The sequence below is a fragment of the Eumetopias jubatus genome, unplaced genomic scaffold (assembly GCF_037043125.1).
Source record: "Eumetopias jubatus isolate StellerSeaLion01/CBP00866 unplaced genomic scaffold, mEumJub1_p1.0 scaffold_9, whole genome shotgun sequence".
Lineage (NCBI taxonomy): Eukaryota > Metazoa > Chordata > Mammalia > Carnivora > Otariidae > Eumetopias > Eumetopias jubatus.
The window spans coordinates 57575287-57598527 of NW_028274815.1; the positions used below are offsets into that span (position 1 = coordinate 57575287).

General features: G+C 35.0%; 1 protein-coding gene across 6 annotated transcripts in view; it reads right to left on the reverse strand.

Annotated features, from left to right (window-relative positions):
* AFTPH (aftiphilin) overlaps positions 1-23241 on the reverse strand; it is a 67669-nt gene that overhangs the window by 12444 nt on the left and 31984 nt on the right. For 5 of the 6 annotated variants that reach the window (XM_088026503.1, XM_028093851.2, XM_028093852.1 and 2 more), the window contains 5 exons: positions 12910-13061; positions 10875-11001; positions 10400-10456; positions 7238-7360; positions 1289-1349 (listed from right to left, as the gene is read on the reverse strand). In XM_088026503.1, the coding sequence (XP_087882629.1) occupies positions 1289-1349; positions 7238-7360; positions 10400-10456; positions 10875-11001; positions 12910-13061 (520 nt within the window). The remainder of the gene's footprint in view (positions 1-1288; positions 1350-7237; positions 7361-10399; positions 10457-10874; positions 11002-12909; positions 13062-23241) is intronic. The other variant, XM_088026504.1, reaches the window with a different exon arrangement.

Sequence of the window (23241 nt, forward strand, 5' to 3'; positions counted from 1 at the left end):
AAGGTTTTAGTTAAGAGTTCAGTTCTTTCAATCAAAACTCAAAGCCATACCAGAAAGACCAAGGGGAAAGTGTACCCGTTAAAGGGAAACAATACTTTAATCTCAACCCAACAGTAAATCACTATACATGCCCCAATCAATCTTCTGTGTTAGTAATGTTGGTTTCGAATTAATGATTTTTAAAAAATGACAAAGTTGTCAGTTTCAGGACACACACCAATACATTAACTTGGTTTAAATTAAAATAACATTAATAAGGACTGTCATAACTGCCCTACCCTGATGTGCAGCCTCAAGCTGTACTGTTCCCCTTTAACTCTGAAACAGTAATCAGAAATAGCATACAGTTTTAAAGAAGTTGTTTGTTAATAAAAAGCATGATGATTTGACTGAATATTCGAGACACCAGACAACAGCAAAAGGTGCATCCAGGCTTTCCTTCAGCACTGCTATTCAATTGGATGCTTTCCAGATGTCCTAGGACCCCCAGTCTAAGGCAAAGCTGATAGAATGACAGGTGTTTTAGACAATGGCTCAAATAACTTATGAAGTATAAAGAATAAGAATAATTCTATCTTAGGGTCCAATTAAAATGTGTGGTGTCAACACACGGGAAAACTAGCATTTTGTGTCATTTATTTTAAAGACCCACATTACTAGGATAAGTTATTCCTTTTCAGGATTTTCTCTTAAAGCCTTGAGAGAAACCAATTATTTCTGGAACTACCTACTAGTATTTTGAGATGAGTTTTAGAAAAGGATCATGAAAATCATTCATTTTCCAGTTGCATAATAAGTGCTCTATAAAATATTATTAAATCTGAAAACTACTTTAAGTCAATAAATATGGATCTATTTGCACATTGTTTTTGGTTATACAATTGTGCTTTGTGCTTTTTTTAAGCAGCCTCTAGCCACAAGACTTTGCATCCAAGAAAATTCCATAAATTAAATCTACAGAAACAAATTTCAAGTAAACTGATCCTACCTAAAATATCATTCCAACTACTTAGATCCTTGTAAAACGTAAAGAAGCTTGTTTTTGACTTAAAGAAATTAAAATTTTACCTAGCTACTGCTACCTACTTATGGACATTAATACCGTTAATAATAGTAACAGCTGTTGTTTTTGAGCAATTACTGTTCAGAAAGAAAGCCTGAATTTCCAAAGATAAGAATAAGAAATTATGTTCAAACAAAAAAGGAAATCAGCAGAGAGAAGTCTGTCTGAACTTTGTAGCTTTCTTAACTCTAGCTCTGGTGCTAGAGGCTCTACGGAGAGACGTACCATCTAAAGGGTTAGTAAGGCCACTGCTACTCCAGTCAAACTGGACGGGTGGTAGAGACTCCTAGAGTTGAAAACCAAAAAATCAAAATTAATCAGTACAGGCTGTAGCAACATAAAGAATCCTTAAAAAACCAAAAACAAAAAACTATTATAGCAAGATCATTAGGCAATAAAGTACCTAAAAGACAAAACTGGGAGAGTTTACAATTTCAGAAGGTTATCTAAAAATATGAACACAAATTGAAATTGAAAAATTGACAAACAATACAGTTTACTGATATTAAAAAACTGTCTTTGAGAAATGGAATTCACTTTACATTTTCAAACAGATTTTTATGGACTGATTCTATGTCAAGATTTCAATCTAGTCTCAAGTTAGGACTTAAACTATTGGCTAGATTACAATTCAAATATTAAAAAAATCACTGACTTTAATCACTAAAGAGTCATCTACTTTATATTAAATGACTAGCCACTTAAAATTTCTCAGTGGACAGTCTAATGCAATAGAGAAGGTACCATATTGAAAATGAGATTTGAGTTATTCAAGACCAAATAACTACTAAATAACTAGTTGTATGACCATGTGTAGCTTAATTTAGTTGGTCTCTTTGTATATAAAATGAGAAGGTTTAAAGTCCAAGGTCTCTGGTTCTTTACAATTTCCCAAGTAAAAGAAAAGTATGGGCCAGTAAATAGGAACTAAATTTAAAATTCAAAAAAAAAATTTAAATCAACTTCTCTAGTTTAGAAATTACTTATAATCAATATCAGAATTTAATTTTTAAAACAATGTACTTAAAAGTATACTCAGAGCTCATATGAATATTCTAGGTTTTAAATTTTGTTGACTGCCAAACACATAAAGATAAATTGAGTAAATGATACATGTAAGACGTAAAATAATACAAAACATTTAAAAAACGATCATTGCTTTAAGAACAAATTTTACAAGAAAAAATTGGGACTCCTGATTTTCTTTCTTCTTTTATTTTGGGGTGGTTGTGACAACACTTACTGAAATAGCCTGTGTTCTGATAGACTCTTAATACCAACATGTTGGTGTCCTTTTTTTTTTTTTTTTTTTTTCCCCGGTATTGCTTACCACTATGCTTTATTGTAAGGTAGGTACTATTAAAACTTTACATTCGTTTTTTTGGTGTGTAGATAAAGACTTGTTCCCTGTAGGAGAGGAGCATGAATTGATTATTTTTGAAAGTCTAATCCCATTATAATACAATTGTCTTGATAATTGGGGTATCAATGACAGGCATGTTACTATTACACATTTAGTCTTTCCTAAATCAGGTCAGGCCTGGAGGTTGAGGAGGGAGGTATAAACAAAGCAAAATCCTCACATTAGTGGTTGCCAGGGCGTTACAGGATAGCTAGGGGTGGGGAGGGCCATTAAGACAATTCTTTATGGTGATGGAAGAGTCATGTATCTTGATTGTGGTGGTGGTTACACAAATCTACCCACATGATAAAATGATATAGAGCTATACACACATATTGTAATAATCAAGTAATATCCCTTGTTTTGATATTATGCTATAATTAAGATGTAATTAGGGGGAGAAACTGAAGGGTACAAAGCATCTCTTCTGTACGATCTTTGCAACTTCCTGTGAATCTATAATTATTTCAAATAAAATTAAAAATAATGCTGGTGAAAATCTAGTTTATAACTTACCCGCAAGACTAATAACCATTTGGAAAATATCTTCTTTAGCTGATCTCAGAAACAAACAAAAACCTCTAAGCATTCCCACAGATTCAACTCCTATTATTCTCCTTAGAGATCAGTGAAACCTTCAGTCCTATTGAATAATGGATGGACAACACCCACGTTTATGCAATAACAAAATTTCTGGTTAAATGGAGCCAAGCTCTTTCATTAACATGGTTTATCTAAACGATGTCAAGTAGCTGGTTGCTTAGAAATATTTCAGTGATTTGCTGGAATCTGAGATTCTTATACAGGTGTACAGCATTTTGAAGACATAGCCAATATTATAATAATGAGGTGCTAAAACACGAATCAGCATTTAATGGAAGTAAGACAGAAGTAAAACAGAAGACCTTAGCAACAAATGGCACTGGTGAGGAAGGCTACTTAAAGAGAAAGCACTAAATGAAGCATTTTAAAACAACCTCAAGCAATGTGGTATGAATGATTACTACAGCAACTAAAAGTACTAAGGAAGACAAGGTCATAATAAAAAAGAGTAAAAACACTATATGTTAACTAACTGGAATTTAAATTAAAACTTGAAATAAAAAAAAATGAAAGGAGAAACATTAAGTACATTTAGATTTATCCCTAAGTATTTCATGGTTTTGTTGCTTTAGTAAATAACATGCTTTTAATCGCTTGTTTTTAGTATATATAGAAATATAGGTTCATTTTTATATATTGATCTGATATTCTGAAATTTTACTAAATTCACTTATTGACATTACCATCTTTTTTTTGGTAAATTCATTGGGATTTTCTATGTAGATGATCATGTCATTTGTGAATAAAGACAAAGTTAAAAAAAAAAAAGAAAAAAGAGCTGCCCCGCTCCTGCCCCCAAACCAATGGAGACTAGAGATCACAGACTTGGGTTCTAGTCTTAGATGTACCACTGACTAATGATTTGGGGTACATCATTTAGCCTTTCCAAATATGTTCTCTTAATGTAAAAAGAGCACAATGCTACATAATCATTTTTTTCTTTCTTCTAACTTTAAAATTCTGACTCACAAATGAAAGAGCCACATCAAGTAGCAGGAAATTGGATAAGTAGTGACTAGCTGGATAACTGCTAGCCAGAGAGCTGACTCTACTCAGCCGTGGATAAAGTGTGGTTAACATACTGATCTTACCGAGAGGGGAATCAGTAATGGCACCATGAATGATGTGACCTTGAAATTCAGTGAATAAAGATTTTTTTAAAGAACAAAACAACAGAAGTATCACTACTGCTTTTTGCCCATAAGCTATCTTTCCAAGTAAAAGTATCCTGGAAAAAACACCAGAACAGTTGTTAGTAAGTCATCCAGCTCCTAAACAAGAGATGCAAGGGTTACAAGAGTAATGAGTACAAACTAATTTGGAAGAAATAGTAAAAATCCAATGGGTACCAAAACAGACAGAACAGACAGATCAGAAAGCAGTTAGTCATAATGAGAATTAAACAATGATGCTAAGTTCGAAAGTCACTGTTAGTGGTGCCAATATAAAAACATAAAAGCAAGGTTTGGTGTATGGTTGACCAAAAAACCCCCAAAAAAACAAAAAAAAAACCAAAAACAAAATTATAAACAGATCTTTCCTGACACATTTTGCTGAACTTCCAGCACTAAAGGTTATGGCTATTTCCTCTGGATATTATGACTAGGGGGAAGATGTAATAGTATTATTGCATGGCCAAAATGTAAAGTAAAAATAATATACACACTGACTGCCAAAGAACAGTGGTAAGAAATATTGCTTTAAGAGAATCTTACAATGCATTTTAGAGGTTTTAAAAATATTTTAACCTGATTCAGGGGTACAGAGCCAAGCAAAGATCATATAATTTAGTGAAGGTCAGGCATCTCAGCACAAAATTCTGATATGGATACTGAAATGTTCAGTTTAATTGTGTGTATGTTACAATGAAGTCCTAGAGAGGCTCAAGTTGATTCAGAATCAGTTTGAACAACAACTTCCACTGGGAAATACTAAAAGTGAAAGCTAATGAGAATCACAGACTACCACAAAAAAGTACAGAATAAACTTTCTAAAATTACACATAAGTATTGGATTAACAAGAGAGATGTGTGCACTAAACAGAATAAAAGGATGTGATTAAAAAGTTTTTTTTATGTAATTATTAGCAAGAGACCAAAGTCTCATCTTCCAGCAGAAGTTAGATATGCTTGCCTATGAATAGGGGGACAGTAGTCCATTGATTATAAATCTAGAGGCGTGTGTGTACATGTAAAGAGATAGCAGCAACTAAACACATATTATGGAGCTATGACTAACCTCCATTAAATTAATACACATTAATTTCCATTAAAAGTTCCATTAAATTAACATTTTTTATTAGATCATCTAGACTTTTAGTCATTTATAATTAAATTCTATAAGAAAGGTGATATAAATTATGAGGTGTGACTAGAATGAAATATATGAGATTGATTAAATCAGCTCGGGGCAAAAATGACAGGTGAGAGCTAACTATGATCAAATAAGCAATAGCTTATGGGGCCATAACACAGAGAAGTGCTTGGATGGGGGAGAAGAGGAGGCATCAGCATCGGCAAGCAAAACTAGCAACAAGTGGCCTCAAATAAAGAGCGGCTTCATTTTCAGTTAACATACCGGGCAGTTTGAACCAGGTAGTTCAAATTACTTTCCTAACATCCAGTACTGCTACAAGAAATATGTTGCTTAAGGCTGAAGTGGGAATGTGCTATGGGAGAAGTAATTTTGGAATCTGCTTATGTAGGGTAGGCTTGGGAGGGAAGCTGATAGCTGGAGAACATATAAGGGCAATTAAAGGAAGATAACTAAGGACAGTCTATACCTATGGAGACAAATTTGGCCAAACCTCCTTGCCTGCTGCCCAACCATCAGCAAGGCCAGGCATTGTATGCTTCAGGCCTCCCTGCCCACTATTTCAGTGCTAGTAATAAACTGGCTTCACAGGAATGTTTAAGCTATGCTCAAGTATACACCACAGTGGTACACAGCAGTAATATTAGATGTTCCCTGAAACACACGTGAAAGGGTAGGACTTTGCTTTATATGATTATTTTCTAAAGTATATTCTTTAAAATACTAGTTCTATGGGTGTTATGACTCTTTTCCTCTGGTCCCTGTAGAGAAGGGTCTTGTGGCCAAGTAAATTTAAGAAATAATTAAAATTAAATGGGGTTATTCACTGCTGGATTCTCCAGAGTCCTTAATGTGTGTTGAGAATCTCCAAGGGTGGTTACAGGGTATGATGTGACAAATTTTCCAAACTTATTTCCCCCTGGAACCCTTCTTTAGTGGAGTATCTCTGGGGATTAGCATTCAATGGAACACACATTTTGGGAACGGCTGTCCAAATACACATTTTTGTGTTAGATAAAACTGAAGATGATACTGAAGGTAAGAAATGACAAACACAGAAAATGTTTTACAAATGATAATGTTCACTTAAAAATATTAATCTTCTAAAAAGAATGCTTAACTAGCACTGAGTCAGTTTCTAATTTGATGTGGGAAGAGTAAGCAAATTTTTTCCCAGATAAAAAAGTGAGGGGGATAGCTTTGATAATAAACATACCAAACTGAAAAGAAAATTTGTGCTTAATGGTGCCAAGGTGCTAAAGAATAAGAAAGGTAAGACAGTTTTCTTTTTTTCTTAATCCAAATAATGTTTTGTAAAAGGCCACGTCTTTTTCAACTTAAGTAACACTTCTATTCAAACTCTCAAAACAACAGTTTTGATGTAATAAACACACCTAATTTTATTACTTTATAAAATTTGCAGGCTTCAGGAAAAACACATATGAGCAGATTTGCAGAGCTGGTGTAAATGCAGTGTTTCCCAATTATTTTGAAAATCAGTACTTACCAGACTGGTGTGTCAGTAATTATGATCATACAATGTTCAAGCTGTAAGGGACTTTTAGAGATGCCTGCTTCAAAGTCTTCATTTTACAGGTAAAGAAACTAAGGCCTAGAAAGGTTTTAAGGACTTACCAGTAACCAGCCAGTTCTCATATTGTGCCTTTTTTGAAAATTAAAGATGGCTTGTTTATTGTATTCCAAGGGATGTTAATAAGTAATCAAAATCATGTCCATCATTAATTAAATCAATTTTTAAAACATTTTAAAAAGTAACATATTACAGGAAACACTGTGTCTGGACATATGTGTGCATACATGCATAAATATATCAATACACGTACAGATATTTTTACCTGGAATTGGTCAGATGTACATGTGTTCATTTCTGGTGACATGGTGTTTGTCTGACCAATGGAAGCGATTTTTTCTGCAGCCGATAGTGGTTTCAATGGTTCCTTGGTGGGCTCTAACATACCCTGAAAAAGGCATATTAGCCATTAGTGGAAGGGGGTGAGAAACCAACTCAAACTTTATGAGAAAGTTAATCTAGTAGAAAGTAAAAAACCAAGTCATTTGGAAAGTACTAAAGACAAAGAGGAACTATTCTTAGATTTTGTTAAGAGACGATCTAGCGCTATAATGGAAAATGTTTAAAGAGACGATCTAGCACTATCATGGAAAATGTTTTACGATAGTACCTTTGGAATCCAACCTTTTTGAAGTAAGACCTTGTATTTTAAATCTGATTGGTTTTAAAGTACCTAATTATCACTGTTTTACAAAAACATAAGCAATTTGGGATGGCAGGGGTGGGGAAGAGGCAAGCACCGCAGATTATATCCAGGCCCTAAGACTCCCAACAATTTTATGATGGTCCAGACACTGAAACTGCAGAAAAGGACACCCTCTGTACCCTTTACACCATGGTGGTGCTTGGAGAAGTGAGAATTCTAAAACATGCCATCTAATGTGATGCTGTCTACATGCTTCAATGTAAATTTAGTATTGATCCTATCTCCACTAAAGGATGGGAGCCTTAATACTTAGTTCCTGGGACCAGCAAAGCAGAGACACAGCCATTTCAGAGGGGGGAAAACATTTTACATGTTCCTCTAGGTGTGTTACAAATCTAATGCACTTTCTGAGTAAGAAAGGAAGCCATTCAGGGAAAGAAGGAAAAAAAAATCCCCGGCATTTTGTATCAATACTTTACCAAACACTAATAATAATGGGTAATCATTAATTAATGGTCTGAAAAAAAGCTAAGCTTTAATACATTTTAAAATAATACTCAATAAACTCTTGAATATTTATTATCCAGACAACACAAAAGTCTCCCTTTACTGGGGGGAAAATATTAAAGTGGCTAAGACAGTAAGGTCAGAATCTGTATATTCCCAAAAACAAGTTTTCAGGACAATCCTCCCTCTTCTCATAAAATACGGCAAATGCTAACTAAAGCAACTTACAGACTGAATTCTTTACAATGGTATTTGTGAGAGGCTTTACTCTAGCAGCTTGTATGAAAATAAATTAATGGTCTAACTCAGTAGCTTATATATTATACAGGCTTTCTATCTAGTGCACCCTTGTATAAAGAGACAATGCATTCAGCAAACAATTCCCAGCCTTAGGCAACTTCTCTAATGTGAACTATCCCTTAAATCAGTGGTTCTCAAAGGGGTTCCCAATCAGCAGCTTCTGCATCACCTGAGAACTTGTCAGATGAACAGCCTCACCCCTACTGAATAAGAAACTCTGGGGGTGGTGCCCAGCATTCTGTTTTAACATGTCTTCCAAGCAATTCTGATGCATATTAAGGTCTGAGACCAGTGACTTAAGTGATCATTTCAGGTCTTATTCCTCCAGACGAGACCAAAGGATACTGAACACCTCATCTGTGTGAAGCACCATGGGAAAAATTCAGGTATAATTAAATTTTGAAACCAGATATGAAAAAGAGTAAGTTTCTAAATGTAAGGCATCATATAGATGCAGTAGGAGAGGTATAGTCACTAAATCAACTTTGGTATTAAAAGCTTATAAAAATGGTGAAATTATTACTAATAAAGATAATTAAGGTAGGAAAATAAAGCAAAAATATTAGTCTCTAACTGCTCACAAAATTTAAAGAATTGGCTAATGTGCTAAGCCTACACATAAGGATTAAGTAGTTATTGCTCCCAATGTGCTGAATGAAAACCCCTACAAATTCATACTTTCTACTCAGAATGTGACAGTAACACCAACAATCTCTAGAATGCTACTCCTTGAGGAAAAAAGAAATACAAATAACCAAAAAGTTAAAGAATGTTCTCCATTATATTTACAACAGAAAAAAGTATAAGGATAATCAAAGTGTTTTGAAAATACCAGATAAGTTACATTTATAAAGGAGCAGAAACTGAATAAAAGGCTGAAGCACAGAAAAGTTTTTGTCTAATTCCATAAAACAAACAAAACTACAAGAATGAAACAAAGTAAAACATTCCAATTCAATATCAATAAATAGAGCTTATTCAGGGAAAAAGTTTGTAAATTAAAGAAGGTCAAGTTCCACAGCAAATTCATTTTTGCATGCACATAAAGGGTTGTATAATTTAAATTCCACACCAAGTTAGTTATTTTTTTCTTAATCATTGTATTTTTATCTTATTTTCAAGTTATTGGTGAAAAAATTTAAAAATATTTTTAGTTTAATAGACAGAACAGACTCATGACTGAGTCTTGATAAGGTACAGAAAGAAAATTCCTCAGTTATCCTGGACTACCTGGCATATCTGAAAAAACAAAATTCAACACATTTAAAAAATTAATGGAAAAACTGAGGACCAATTATGGGTCCTGGCTCATTTTCAATTACTATCATATAGTATTCCCAAGCTTTTATAGACATCCATAGCTTCACTAATGCAACATTTAAAAATTATCACAACTGAATTAAAACATATGATATCTAAGCCTTCAGATACTTCAGTTTCCACTTTTTAAAAGCAAATTTAGAGAGGGGAAAAAAAAAAAGAAGAAGAGCAAGACCTCCAAAGGCACATTTTATGGAGTTAAGAGCACTATATTACTAGGATAAAAATAATCTTCAATCTAAAACAAAAGTGTTTTGGGGGCTCTGCATGGCTCAGTTGGTTAAGCGACTGCCTTCGGCTCAGGTCATGATCCTGGAGTCCCGGGATCGAGTCCCACGTTGGGCTCCCCGCTCAGTGGGGATTCTGCTTCTCCCTCTGACCCTCTCCCCTCTCATGCTCTCTCTCACTCTCTCTCTCTTAAATAAATAAATAAATAAATAATAAAATAAAAAAATAAGTGTTTTTAATTAATAGAATATAGAAAAATGTCTTTAAATCAAGACTTGAAGGGATTTATGACATCAAAAAGGAAATTAATATTCATTTAATGTTCCCACACTAAGTGCCCCTTAAAATATACTTTCCATGTTATGCCATGTAAGATAATTTAACAGAATGCAGCAATGATAAATTTGCAGACATTTTTGCACTTACCAATCCTGCTGCATACATGGGCACTATAACAGGCTGCTTCTTATTACCCGTGAAGAGCTACATACATGTGTTAGAGAAAAAGAACACATATTTAGAGAATGCTATGGCACATAATGAAACAGTTAAAATATGCTTGCAATGCTTTATTATATACACTGTGAAACATAACTATAACAAATTATTAAATTGCCCATATGGGATTACGTTTTTGATCTCTTAGTCCAATCCCTTCATTTTATAATTAACAAAAAACACTGAAACAACCTTTTCTTAAAATAAGAAATATTGACTGGAGAAAAATTTAGATAGATTTATGTTTAAAAGTTGGCATATTCAAAATACATGAGCATTTAAGACAACTAATAATTATTTTTCTGAGCTACTAGCTTATCACAGCTTGATCAGAAGTTCTAACAGTATTTAAAAACACTCATAGGTCCACTAAAGGATTTTCCAAGGTACTAACAAAACTCACAATGTTTCGGGTGTCTATACCCAAGGAGCACAAAAGCTTCTTGTTGCTATGGGAGCCGCCCCACTGATATCTCAAGCCATGTGCATCATGGATATCCTGTAGCTCAGTCCACACATCCAGCAGTTCCCTGCAAAGGTCAAGACAAAGCCACCAACGAAGGGTTACTGAATAGCTTTCACCATGAATTCTAGTTTTAATGTGATGGTGAAATGTTATACATTCCAATTAATCTTGCATTTAACGTGAGTACACAACTATTATCTGAATAAAATCAACAGCCACCACTTAGTCATTAAAGTGGCTAAGTTAAACTCATTTGGAACAATATGCCAGTAATCAACCAAAATTTAGTATGTTTTTTTAACTGTAAAACAAAAATATTTAAAAGGAGAAAAGAAATCATTCAACCTTCCACCATATTACTATAGCCATTTAATATTTGTGCTTTTTTTCTTTTAGTCTTGACCCACAAACACAGCTGCAATTATAACATATAGAGAATTTTGTGTTTTTTCAGATTTTAAGCATTTCTTCATCTACATGTATACCTTTTTCAATGGCTGTGTAACGTTCTATTAGACAGAATGCATCATTATTTATTTGGCCACAACCCTACAGTTTAAATAAGTTGTTTTACTATTCAGCTCCTATTGTTAGTTAAGGCAAAAATATCTTCCTGTATTTTATGGTGTGTTTTGTTGTAGAGTTGTGTTATATCCCAAAAATGAATCTCTTGGAGAGATTCCTGGGTCTATTTGGACAACTAGCATATTTTTAAATAACACATCTAAATGGTTTTAAGATGGTAAAGCATAATCGTTTTTGTCCCCTTTTCTTTTCAGAAATCACCCCCCAAAAAACCAAGAAGCAAATCATAATCTTCATCTTTAAAGAAATTAAGAGGTACTTAAAACCTTGCACCACAAGCATTGAGGTTACAAAGAGAGATGAAGGAGAGACTTGCACAGAATGTGTCCAGAGGTGGAGAGTAATGAAATGCAAGAGAAGAGTACAGGAATAAGAGTAACTCTGAAATTAAAATCAGAAAATCAATCTAGAGCCTCCAACATCTAATAATTAATAGGAGTTCCAGAAAGAAAACAGACAATGGAGGGAAGGTAATGTCAATACAAGAGAACTGCCCAATACTGAAGAACAGAAGTCTCCAGATTGAAAGACTGTACACCTTGCCCTCAGTCCAATGAATGAAAAGATTTATCAAGACACTTCATTGCGAATTTTCAGAATACCAACAACAAAAAATCCTAAATTATAATGTAAGGGTAGAATAAAATAAAATTTTACCACCCATGTACTTTATTTCTCAGGAGGCTATTAGAAGATGTGCTCCACCAAATGGGCTCTAAATGAAGGGAAGTCCCAACACAACATGTGTTTCTACATCGAATCCATTCCAGATTGGAATAGGACAATGGAGGACTCAGGAAAAAAATCGAATGGCTAGCCTGACAGGTTTGATCACAAGTAAAATTGTATTAATAGGCTGCTGGAGGGTAGGAAAAGACTTAGTAAATGAAAAAGAGAGGCAACTATACGTCCAGGAAGAAGCTCTAATAATGGACAGTGAACACTATTTACATGATTATAATAATGAAAATACCAAATATCAACTTAATGAAAAACTATGATATAAATATAATGATGTACTACATGTTGGTTAATTGAATTTAAATAAAAAAATTAAAAAAAATATATAGGGACAATGAAGGGAGTAGGATAGCAGATGTAAAGTCTAAATTCTCATCTATCATACTAGAAGTCAAAAGATAATACATAAAATTAAAAAAAGATAATACATAAAATTGATGAGAATATTGATTTAGAAATATTTTTAAAAGCGTTCAAAAATGGAGCAGGGAGTTTTGGTTTTTTTTAGAGCACAATTTTACTTTTTAAACTTCAACACAATGTTACAAGAACATTTCAGAACCTTGATACTTTAAGATAACCATGTAAGTTAAAATAGTTGAAAGTAACAAATATACATGCTGTCTAAAAACTGTCTACTACTTACCCACTTTCAGCTAAGGCCTCTCTTGTTTTTATTGGGAAGGTGCTTGTTTCCAGCAAGTGCTTCAGGGAAGTAACTTCCTCTTCAGTATCAGGGACAAATATTGAAGGAAAACATGCTTCAAAAATTCGCTCCAGGCGGTTTAGTAAAGCTGTCTGCATCAAAACACACCCCAAAAGTTTATTTTCATTTCTCTAATTTTAATGATGTGTTTTATCATCAACACACACACACACACACACACACACACACACATACACACACACCTCTAACCCCACACCCTGTCCACTACAATGAGAGAGGTTAACTACCAGTCAGGTACAGGAAACACTAAGTGAAAGGTGCCTAACTAACTCAAAGAACAACGGTTCTAAATGATTACATTAAGTAATCATAAGTGATACAGTGGTGACAAATGTAGTTCTATACCAAGCAACATATCTGGTACTTTACAAACATTACCTTATGTAATCTACCACAGAATTCCCAAAGAAGAAATTCTTACTCAATTGTACAGTGAGAAAGCAATCTCAAAGTGTGAATAATCTACCCAAAGCAAAAATAAAAACAAAGAGAAACATTCAGAAAAACAAGCAGCACTCATATTCTTTCTATCACTAGATGTTCCCTACTACCACTCATGTACTCTAGATTTAAGAATTAAATTGAATGTTTATGAAAAGCATTATGCTATTATAGTTGAACAGAACCTTTTTCTTGAATATAAACATTTGAATTTTAAAAGCCTTTTGGAAATATCTCTGCTGCTAATACAACAAACCAGAGTAGGAAAGAATGTCTCAGTTTTTACTAAGAAATTCAAAAGCTCATTTAACATTTTGATGATCTGTGTTATCTTTTAAAAATTCCATTTCTCTATTCTTCTATCTATGGTGTGTATAAATGTATTTTTGAATAGAACACTGCCTTTCCTCCAAGCAAAGACTGGATATTCCCTAGAGCATTTTCACTGAGAACATTGGCATTTTGCAGTATTTTCATTAATTAAAACTTGTTGAATTGAGATTAACTTACATTTTTGGGGGGTACTACTATGTTATTCTACATGTGCAGCCTACAAGAACATTTATTCCCACTTTTCTAACTGTATGTCAGATACATGTAAAATATCTTCAACTTAGCTCAATTTACTACTTAAACACCAAAGGGGACTACAGACTGTTAAGTTAAAGATTGTTGGAAGTGTACTCCTGAAATGATACCGAGTGTGTAAGAAAATGCCACATCATGGTGGTATTTCTTGCCAAGTAACAAAAACAAGTTAACGCTTGATTTCTGTTGTTTAGCATAGTCAGCAAACAGGCAAATGAAAAACAAAAGGAAAAATCTTCACAAACATGTTTTCCAAACCAAAATCTCTCTTTTGGAAGCAGTATCAGAGCAAAAACTTTAACACTGAATAATTAGTCTCAGGGTACTCTTCTGCTATCTCTACAAAGTTACTCTAACACCTTCATTATATTCATGTGTGTGATATGGGAAAAGGTTCACAGTATCAATTATGAAACCTACAGTAAAGAGTAGACTCAAGATCCCAAGGCTTGTGAAACTTGAGTGTGTCAAGGGGACCCATACTTACTTGCTTCAACAGAGGGAATGGACAGACATTACTTTTAAAGGGATCAGATAACAATCTAATTGGAAACATGATGAGTGCTGGCTCCTTCTGGGCAGGGAAGGTAAACAAAAACTCACATATGACCAAATTTTACTTCTCTGTAAATTAAAACCGAATCTCTCTCGTATCCCCTTTGTTATCCTTTTAATGGGAAAGAAAAAATATTTATCAAAGGAAGGAAGAAATGACGCCAAAACACAGTTAGTCAGTTGGGCAATATTATATCTAACTACCAGTCTTAGGCACACCAGTGAGCAAATTCTCAAATCAGTGGAATGTACGTGAACAAACAGAACATCACATTCACCTCAAGTTTTTACTTCTTACCTAACCTTTTCTCATACAGAATGTAAATTACATGAAAAATTTATAAGAAAATTCCATTTATCTTTACAGTTAGATATTACACTCAATTGCTTCAATGAAATATTTTGTTGAATGCAGTAGAGCAGGGGTCAGCAATTCTTTCTTTTCTTTTAACAATTTTTTAAATACAGGGCCAGCTAGTAAGTATTTTCAGTTTTGTGCCACCTATAAACAAATAAGTGTCGTGTGTTCCAATGAAACTTTATTTACTAAAACAGGCGGCAGGATAGATTTGTCTCATAGGCCAGTTTGCTGACCCCTGAGGTAGAGCAGTAAAAAAGATTTGAATAATCAGAATCCACTAACTGAACAGCACACCACCCACCACAAGGAGGAACTCTAACAATTCAAAAAGAAAGCAGCTAACAATTAACAAAGACTGTGATGCAAATTAAATTTCCTGACATTTTCCTTTAAAAGTACATCAATTTCCAGCTATCCACAAACCCACAAGACTAGTCTGATGGTAAAAGGGGATCCTCTAAAAAGAGTTTCTTACTAATATGTTGTTCATGGTAATACATGCCAAATTTCATTTGCTACTAGTTAATTCCAGGAAGTAAGTGGCTGATTAACTAGAATACTTCAATGGAGGACTGTGGACCCAGAAGTGAGACTCAGTTTCTGGATTTATAAACTGGAAATATCAGGGGCAATCTCACAGGTGGGTGACGAATTACAGGATTAAATAGTTGGCACCCAGTGTGTGCCTAAGAAGTGGTAACTTTTTTTTAAAGATTTTATTTATTTATTTGACAGAGAGAGATAGCGAGAGCAGGAACACAAGCAGGGAGAGTGGGAGAGAGAGAAGCACGCCTCCCGCGGAGCAGGGAGCCCGATGCGGGGCTCGATCCGAGGACCCTGGGATCATGACCTGAGCCGAAGGCAGACGCTTAACCACTGAGCCACCCAGGCGCCCCAAGAAGTGGTAACTTTTATCACTACTATTGTTATTATACAGATGGCACACAAAAACACAGTGGCCTACCAAGGAAAAAAATAAGTATCAAAACTAGGTTCAAATCTCACTAGGGATGTTTCTCTACCACGATTTAGCATTCTAAATCATTATGAAAGTACTTGTTTCAATCTATCAATTTCTACCATAAGAAGAAATTAAACAATCCAAATTTTTACACCCTCCCTAAGATCCTCCTACTGAATTGGAAAATAATTACCAATTTAAAAATGTCTATCATTAAGAGTCACTTACATAAATAGAACCTCTTACTGCTACTCTTTGTGGATTTTATTTTTTATTAAAAGAAATTTTTTTTTGAGGGAGAGTAAGGGAGGGGGGCGGGTAGAGGGAGAGGGAGAATCTTAAGCAGGCTCCATACCCAGTGCCCAGTTTAATACATACAACAGCCTTAAACCAAATTAGTAACAAAATTAATGTTACATCAACACTAGGGTCAACAAAGTGATATATTATTTAAACTTGGACTTACTCTACTGTGTGTAAGTGAAAAGGAACTTATTATTACCCTGCTTATAAGAATTCTTATTTCTATATAGAGTATATCTAGCCATAAGAGGCAATCTACTCCTGGTTTTGATTAAATGGGGACACTACACATTTTTAAACTCCTTGTAGCTGATTAACTCAGAACAAGATGTGAATTAAATAGTAATATTTAATAATATAATATAATGATATAACATATAACAGTAATATTTAATAATAAATAGTAATATTTATTAACATGTACATGTGGACTTGTATTAGATATAAAATTCTAAAAGATTGTATTTTATTATGTGGAATTAGAGGTAAAGTCAGACTGGCTAATTGAGTTTCCCTAGGCAGACAGGGCAGCATATATAAAGCAAACAATATCAGTATAACCCCAATCTGTTTAAGGAAGTGAGGGCCTAAATTCAGTAAAATATCAAAAGATGTCCTCTGAAACAGTTAAAACTGCAAAAGCCTGATAAAGCGCATTATGTTTTTTATTTAATGCTTACACAGTCATTTGTCATGTCACACCACATGCCAGGCATTATTCTAGATGCTTTACAAATATCAGCTCACAGAAGAACACAGAGGAACCACAGGAGGGAGGTAACAGTCATATTATTATACCCATTTTCTAGATGAGAAAAAGAGAGCACTAAGAGGTTATCTTGCCCATAGTCAGATGAATATTACATGCTGAATCCTAATCTAGTATAGTTTCAGAGTCTGTGTTCTTAAACACTGTATTAAGCTGTCATCAAAGCAGTTCTAAGTTCAATTTCTAAAAATTACAGGAGCTTTGAGGGCAGGGAATATGTCTCATCTTGAATCTCCAGTACTTAGGTTCCTGTACACAGTTGATACAGAAATGTTAGCTAGTTCAGTGTGCACTAGATTCAAGAAAAAAAACAAAACACACTTCACTTTTATTTAAGACTGCAGGGGGCATATTTGTTCTACTTATGAAAGTATATCTTATTATAAACCATCTAAATCATAGGTTTTGTACACAGGTTGGATATGTTTACATAATCGTAACAAGAATAATAACTGAATCCCTTACATACTAGGTCCTATTCTTGGTACTTACATATATTACTTTATGAATCTTTTTCAAAAAACCCCAACTGTTTCCAATATTACAGATGAAACTAAAGCTCAGGGAGATTAATTAACCACAGTCTCATGCTGGTACGGTGCACAGCAAGGATTTGATCCCAAGTCTGACTCCAAAGCCTATTCTCCTTTCACCAATTCATGCTTTTATCCAATTTTGGTGGTCTTTCAAACATTTGTAGCCATTAGATAAGGGATTCAGCTGTTAACTGCTGAGGTGATGACTATACTTAAGAAAGCAATGATTCATCTAACACTACAATTCATAGTTTTCAACAAAGCAAATTATAAATTTTTACTAAAGAGTACTACACTGTAAATTAATGAGAAGGTGCTGAGTGCCCACACACTTAGCATAGTAGTTAGCTGAGGTTACAATAGTAACTAAATAGCAAACAATGAAATAATAGTCACAATAATTACTTGACTTTTAAATGCCTTTAACTCCAACGTCAAAGAAGAAAAGTAGTCATCAGTTCTCCCTTGAATTTGGACTCAGAGAACTGGTGCTCTGACTGGTTAGCCGAATACCAGTTATGTAACCAGTTCACACGTGCATCAAATTCTCAGCCTCGCAAATTGCAGCATATCTAGCCATTACACACTGTAAGAACTGAGGGCTCTGATAAATGTAGAGTTGAAAGTCAAATACTATTCGAGGCAGATGCCAGAGTCCATTTTCTCTATTCACGTTCACGTCGTGCTAGGACAAAGGAGGAGGGCACTAGTACTCAGAAGAGCTCCTAATCTGTCAAAACTATTCTGCGAATGGAAACCAGCCCAAAGCAGCAGCTTTTCTCTCAAAATAGTTTGACAGGAGAGTATATAGCCAGAACTAGAGGTTACTCCCACACAAATTCTCATCTGCCCCCCTATTACTTTTTGCCATTCACCAAAAAAATTCAGTTGCCAACACTATTTCTTTGCTCCTTTACAGACCATTTTCCAAGAAGTTCATTTCTGAGATTATTCAGTAACTAACATATATTGAGCACTTACTATGTGCAAGACAATGTGGTAAGCACATCTACACACACAATTTCATTCTACCTTCAGAATGAGAGATTTAAATAACTGCTATTATTATTCTCTAAGCTTCAGGGAAGTGACTAATACAAGTTAGTGCTGAAACCTGGATCTCAATCTAGCAGTGTGACTCCAGAGCGTTGCTTTTAAGCACTATACTATTGCCAGGGCCAGGGCCCAAGGCCCACGATAAATTTAGGGATTCATGAAAATGTTTTTTTTTTAAGATTTATTTATTTATTTGACAGAGAGAGACACAGCGAGAGAGGGAACACAGGCAGGGGGAGTGGGACAGGGAGAAGCAGGCTTCCCGCTGAGCAGGGAGCCTGATGCGGGGCTTGATCCCAGCACCCTGGGATCATGACCTGAGCCGAAGGCAGACCCTTAATGACTGAGCCACCCAGGCGCCCCTGGGATTCATGAAAATGTTTTAAGGGCTAATTTTAACAAATTCATCTTTATACCAAGTTATAAAATAGAATTTTAAATATCTTTTATGGGTAAGACACATAAAAGTCATATGTGGCCCTGGCTACATTACTCTCAAAGATACACTGGCTTTTATCTTTCCCAATTTTCTCATTTCTCATATATTTGTTTTCCTATCAGGGTCCTTTATTACCTTGAATGTCTCTATAATAATAATTATTTTTTCAAACCTGATATGATTTCTGGGAAAGCACAAATGATCAACTATCCAATGGTTTTAATTCATCAATAAGGGCAAAGCATCATGTATGAATTCACTCTCATTCTGAGTTCTGTCATATCTCCGTGTTTAGGGTAGGAGGTATATAAGCAGCCATTTCATTTCACCCACTGATGCAAACAAATCATATTATCGAATGCAGAGTTTCCCAATTGGTAGGCTCCAGTCACAAACAGGCTACAAGTCTCTCCCAAATCTTGAAAGCTATACAGGGACAAATGGCGCTTCCTGTTCTGATGGTTAATTTTATGTGTCAACTTGACTGGGCCATGAAGTGCCCGGATGACTGGTCAAACGTTGTTCTGCGTATATGTGTGCAGGTGGTTCTGGATGAGTTTAACGTTTGAACTGGTAGACTGGGTAAAGCAGACTGTCTTCTCGAATATGGTGGGCCTCACCCAATCAACTGAAGACAGCTTTAGGACTGTATTTGGGACTTATCTGCCTCCATAAAGACCTGAGCCAATCCCTTATAATAAGTCTCTCTTTCTACCCCCACCCCCCATCTCCCAAGCCCTCCCTCCCTCCCTCCTCCTGGTTCTGTTTCTCTGGAAAACCCTAATATATCTCTGTTTTATAAATAACTATACTGGAGTATAAAAAGTGTATTGAAAATCTCATTCAGTTTTCCAAAGGGGTGTGTAAGACCAGCACCCAGGATCCTAGACTCTGGTTCTTAGGCCACTCAAATGCATTATCTTCTTGGAAGTATCTTGTATTTAAGGTAATTTCTAAAGTTCCTTCAACATATTTCTAGTTAGTTTTCTTTTCTTCCTTTGGAACAAAAGTTGATTAATGTTAATAGTTTTAACATTGATAGCATTAGGTCTTGCTCTTAAGTGCAAGTTTAGAAAAAATATAAAATCCACTGGGTAATTTAATCTTCCATTTAAAAGGTTACCTTATACCTTGCCACCATTAAATATTAAGTAAGATATCAAGTACGATCTACAATTGTACACTTTATCAATTCCCAATTTCAAGCTATTATGTAAGAAGAGTGACCAACTGTAATATTCCCCATGTTTTAAAAAGATGGTTTGGCCCTTCTGCACAATTTGTGGATAAATCTAATAAAGTACTTCTACCTATTTTGGAATTAAAGACCAGAATTTCCCGAGGGAAAAATAAAAGAAACTGCTATGCACATACTTCAAGTAAGCAAAGAGCTATAAGGCCAAAATCTTAATTTCTTTAAAAAAAATTGAGATATAATTGACATACATTATATTAGTTTCAGGTGTACAACATAATGATCTGATATGTATATATTGCAAAATGACACCACAATAAGTCTAGTTAACAGCCATCACCACACATAGTTACAAATTTTTCATTTCTTGTGATGAGAACTTTTAAGATCTATTTTCTTAGAGATTTTCAAATATACAATATAGTATTATTAACTATAGTCACCATGCTATACATTACATCTCCAGGACTTATTTATTTTATAACTGGAAGTCTGTATCTTTTGACCACTTAATTTCTTTATTTGGTTGCTTACTTCTGTTTTCAATAAGTTCAGGTGTTCATCCACAGAAAGGAAAACTTGCACAAATCTTAGGCAGATGATTAAATAAACAAAGGTGAAAATGTGGGGTTTGTTAGAGTCAGTTTGAGAATGCTGACTTTCTGGTGAACAAATCAAAATTTAATTTAAAAGTAAAAATAGGCCAAAGTATTCATAATTCTCTTCCTTTTTCTCTTTGTGATACTCTTAATTTTTAAGGCTCTCAAAACCAATCTTCATCTAGTAACACTTCCCCAGCAGCATTATCAAGTAGATGGCTAATAAGAAAAAATTACTCATAGCTTCCTTTTCTATAGTCAGTTAATATAAAGAGATTACTTACCAATTACCTAAATTCTCAAATAACATCCACAGTAATATTTAAAAAATTTTATAAAAGCTGAGAACTTACAATATTAACCTCCTCTACCATATACCTAAGAAAAAAGTAATCTTGGTTATTTCAATCAAATTTCCTTTGCGGAATATTAAGAGGTTAAAAAAAGAAAGAAATAAAGAAATCTGGAAAAAAGGACTGCTTTGAAAGTAAGGAGGATTTTTTTTGTTATTATCATTTTGCTTTGAACCTTAGCCCAAAAAGCAAAGAACAGTCTGGACCTCTTTTCCAATTTGTACAACAGAAATACCACTACTTGATTTCTGCCATTTATAAGAATGTTAACAAGAAAATGAAATATATTGAGCTCTGAGTTCTTTTTTTTTTTTTTAAGATTTTATTTATTTGACAAAGAGAAACACAGCGAGAGAGGAAACACAAGCAGGGGGAGTGGGAGAGGGAGAAGCAGGCTTCCTGCCAAGCAGGGAGACCGATGCGGGGCTCGATCCCAGAACCCCGGGACCACGACCTGAGCTGAAGGCAGATGCTTAACGACTGAGCCACCCATGCGCCCCGAGCTCTGGGTTCTCAGAAAAAAATATTCACTGAAAGGGAAGAATATTTCTTAATAAATGGTCATGTATGGCTTTTACATCAAGGCTTGAACCTCTGAGTTTCACTAGACCCACATTTGAGAATGTTTGACTAAGAACATTTTATAAATTTGAAAGATGTCTTCTTGGTTGACTTTTCCCTAAGTAATAAATTATTACAATAAAGTTGCAACAACTGACTGTCTCTTGACCCAAGGAAGATATATTTTATTAAAATATTAAGATCTTTTTGGTAGCCTGAAAAAAGGAAAGTACTAAAAAATAGGGACCCAGACAATGTCACAGTGAAAATTAGAAATTTGAAATGACAACTGCACCATTTGTTTCATTTCTCAAAACAAAGAATTGCTCCCCGTGTTTGCTTAATTGAATTAACTGAGCTATGAATTCTAAAGACTCACAACATTCTGTCAAAGCAGAATTTGGACAAAATGACTTAAAGGCACTGCACTCTGTTCAGGGCAGAATTGTTGCATCCAGTTAAGATTCAAGAGGAATAAATCATTCTAAATTTTACCATTAAAAACCTAATGTTCACTGTCATTTGGGGCTCCTGGGTAGCTCAGCTGGTTAGGTATCCAACTCTTTTTTTTTTTTTTTTAGGTATCCAACTCTTTTTTTTTTTTAAGGATTTTCTTTTGAAATAAAGGTTTTCTTTTTTTTTTTTAAGATTTTTATTTATTGAGAGAGAGAGAGAGAGAGAGAATGATAGAGAGAAAGCATGAGAGGGAGGAGGGTCAGAGGGAGAAGCAGACTCCCTGCTGAGCAGGGAGCCGGATGCGGGACTCGATCCTGGGACTCCAGGATCACGACCTGAGCCGAAGGCAGTCGCTTAACCAACTGAGCCACCCAAGTGCCCCTAGGTATCCAACTCTTTTTTTTTTTTTTAAAGATTTTATTTATTTATTTGAGACAGAGAGAATGAGAGAGAGAGAGCACATGAGAGGGGGGAGGGTCAGAGGGAGAAGCAGACTCCCCACTGAGCGGGGAGCCCGATGCGGGATCGATCCAGGGACTCCAGGATCATGACCTGAGCCGAAGGCAGTCGCTTAACCAACTGAGCCACCCAGGCGCCCTAGGTATCCAACTCTTGATTTCAGCTCAGGAGTGCCACGTCAGGCTCTGCACTCAGCAGAGAGTCTGTTTCTCTCTCTCTCTCTCTCCCCCTTTCCCTCTGCCCCTCCCCACACTTGTGCGTGCTCAAATTAAAAAAAAAAAAAAGAACTCAATGTTCACTGTCCTTAGTATGTGAGGATTTCTGTGCTGTCCTCAACACTGTAGCAAGTAGGAGAAATATTTTAGGAAAAATACCAGTAAATCTAATCCTCTCCTAGGGCACTTCTGGAAAAGGAAGAAACTGCAGGCCACAAGTTGCCTTCACAACAGCAGGATAAGAATGAAAATCACTTCCAATTCAGTCATTTACTCAGCAGGGCTTACCCATTTCCCCACCTCAACTTCCTTCTAAACTTATCTTCCAGCCCCTTCCAACAATTTCTCCTTTCCAAAATCCATCATTTTCCAAACCTATTCAGCAAAAATAAGAGTCTGAGGAC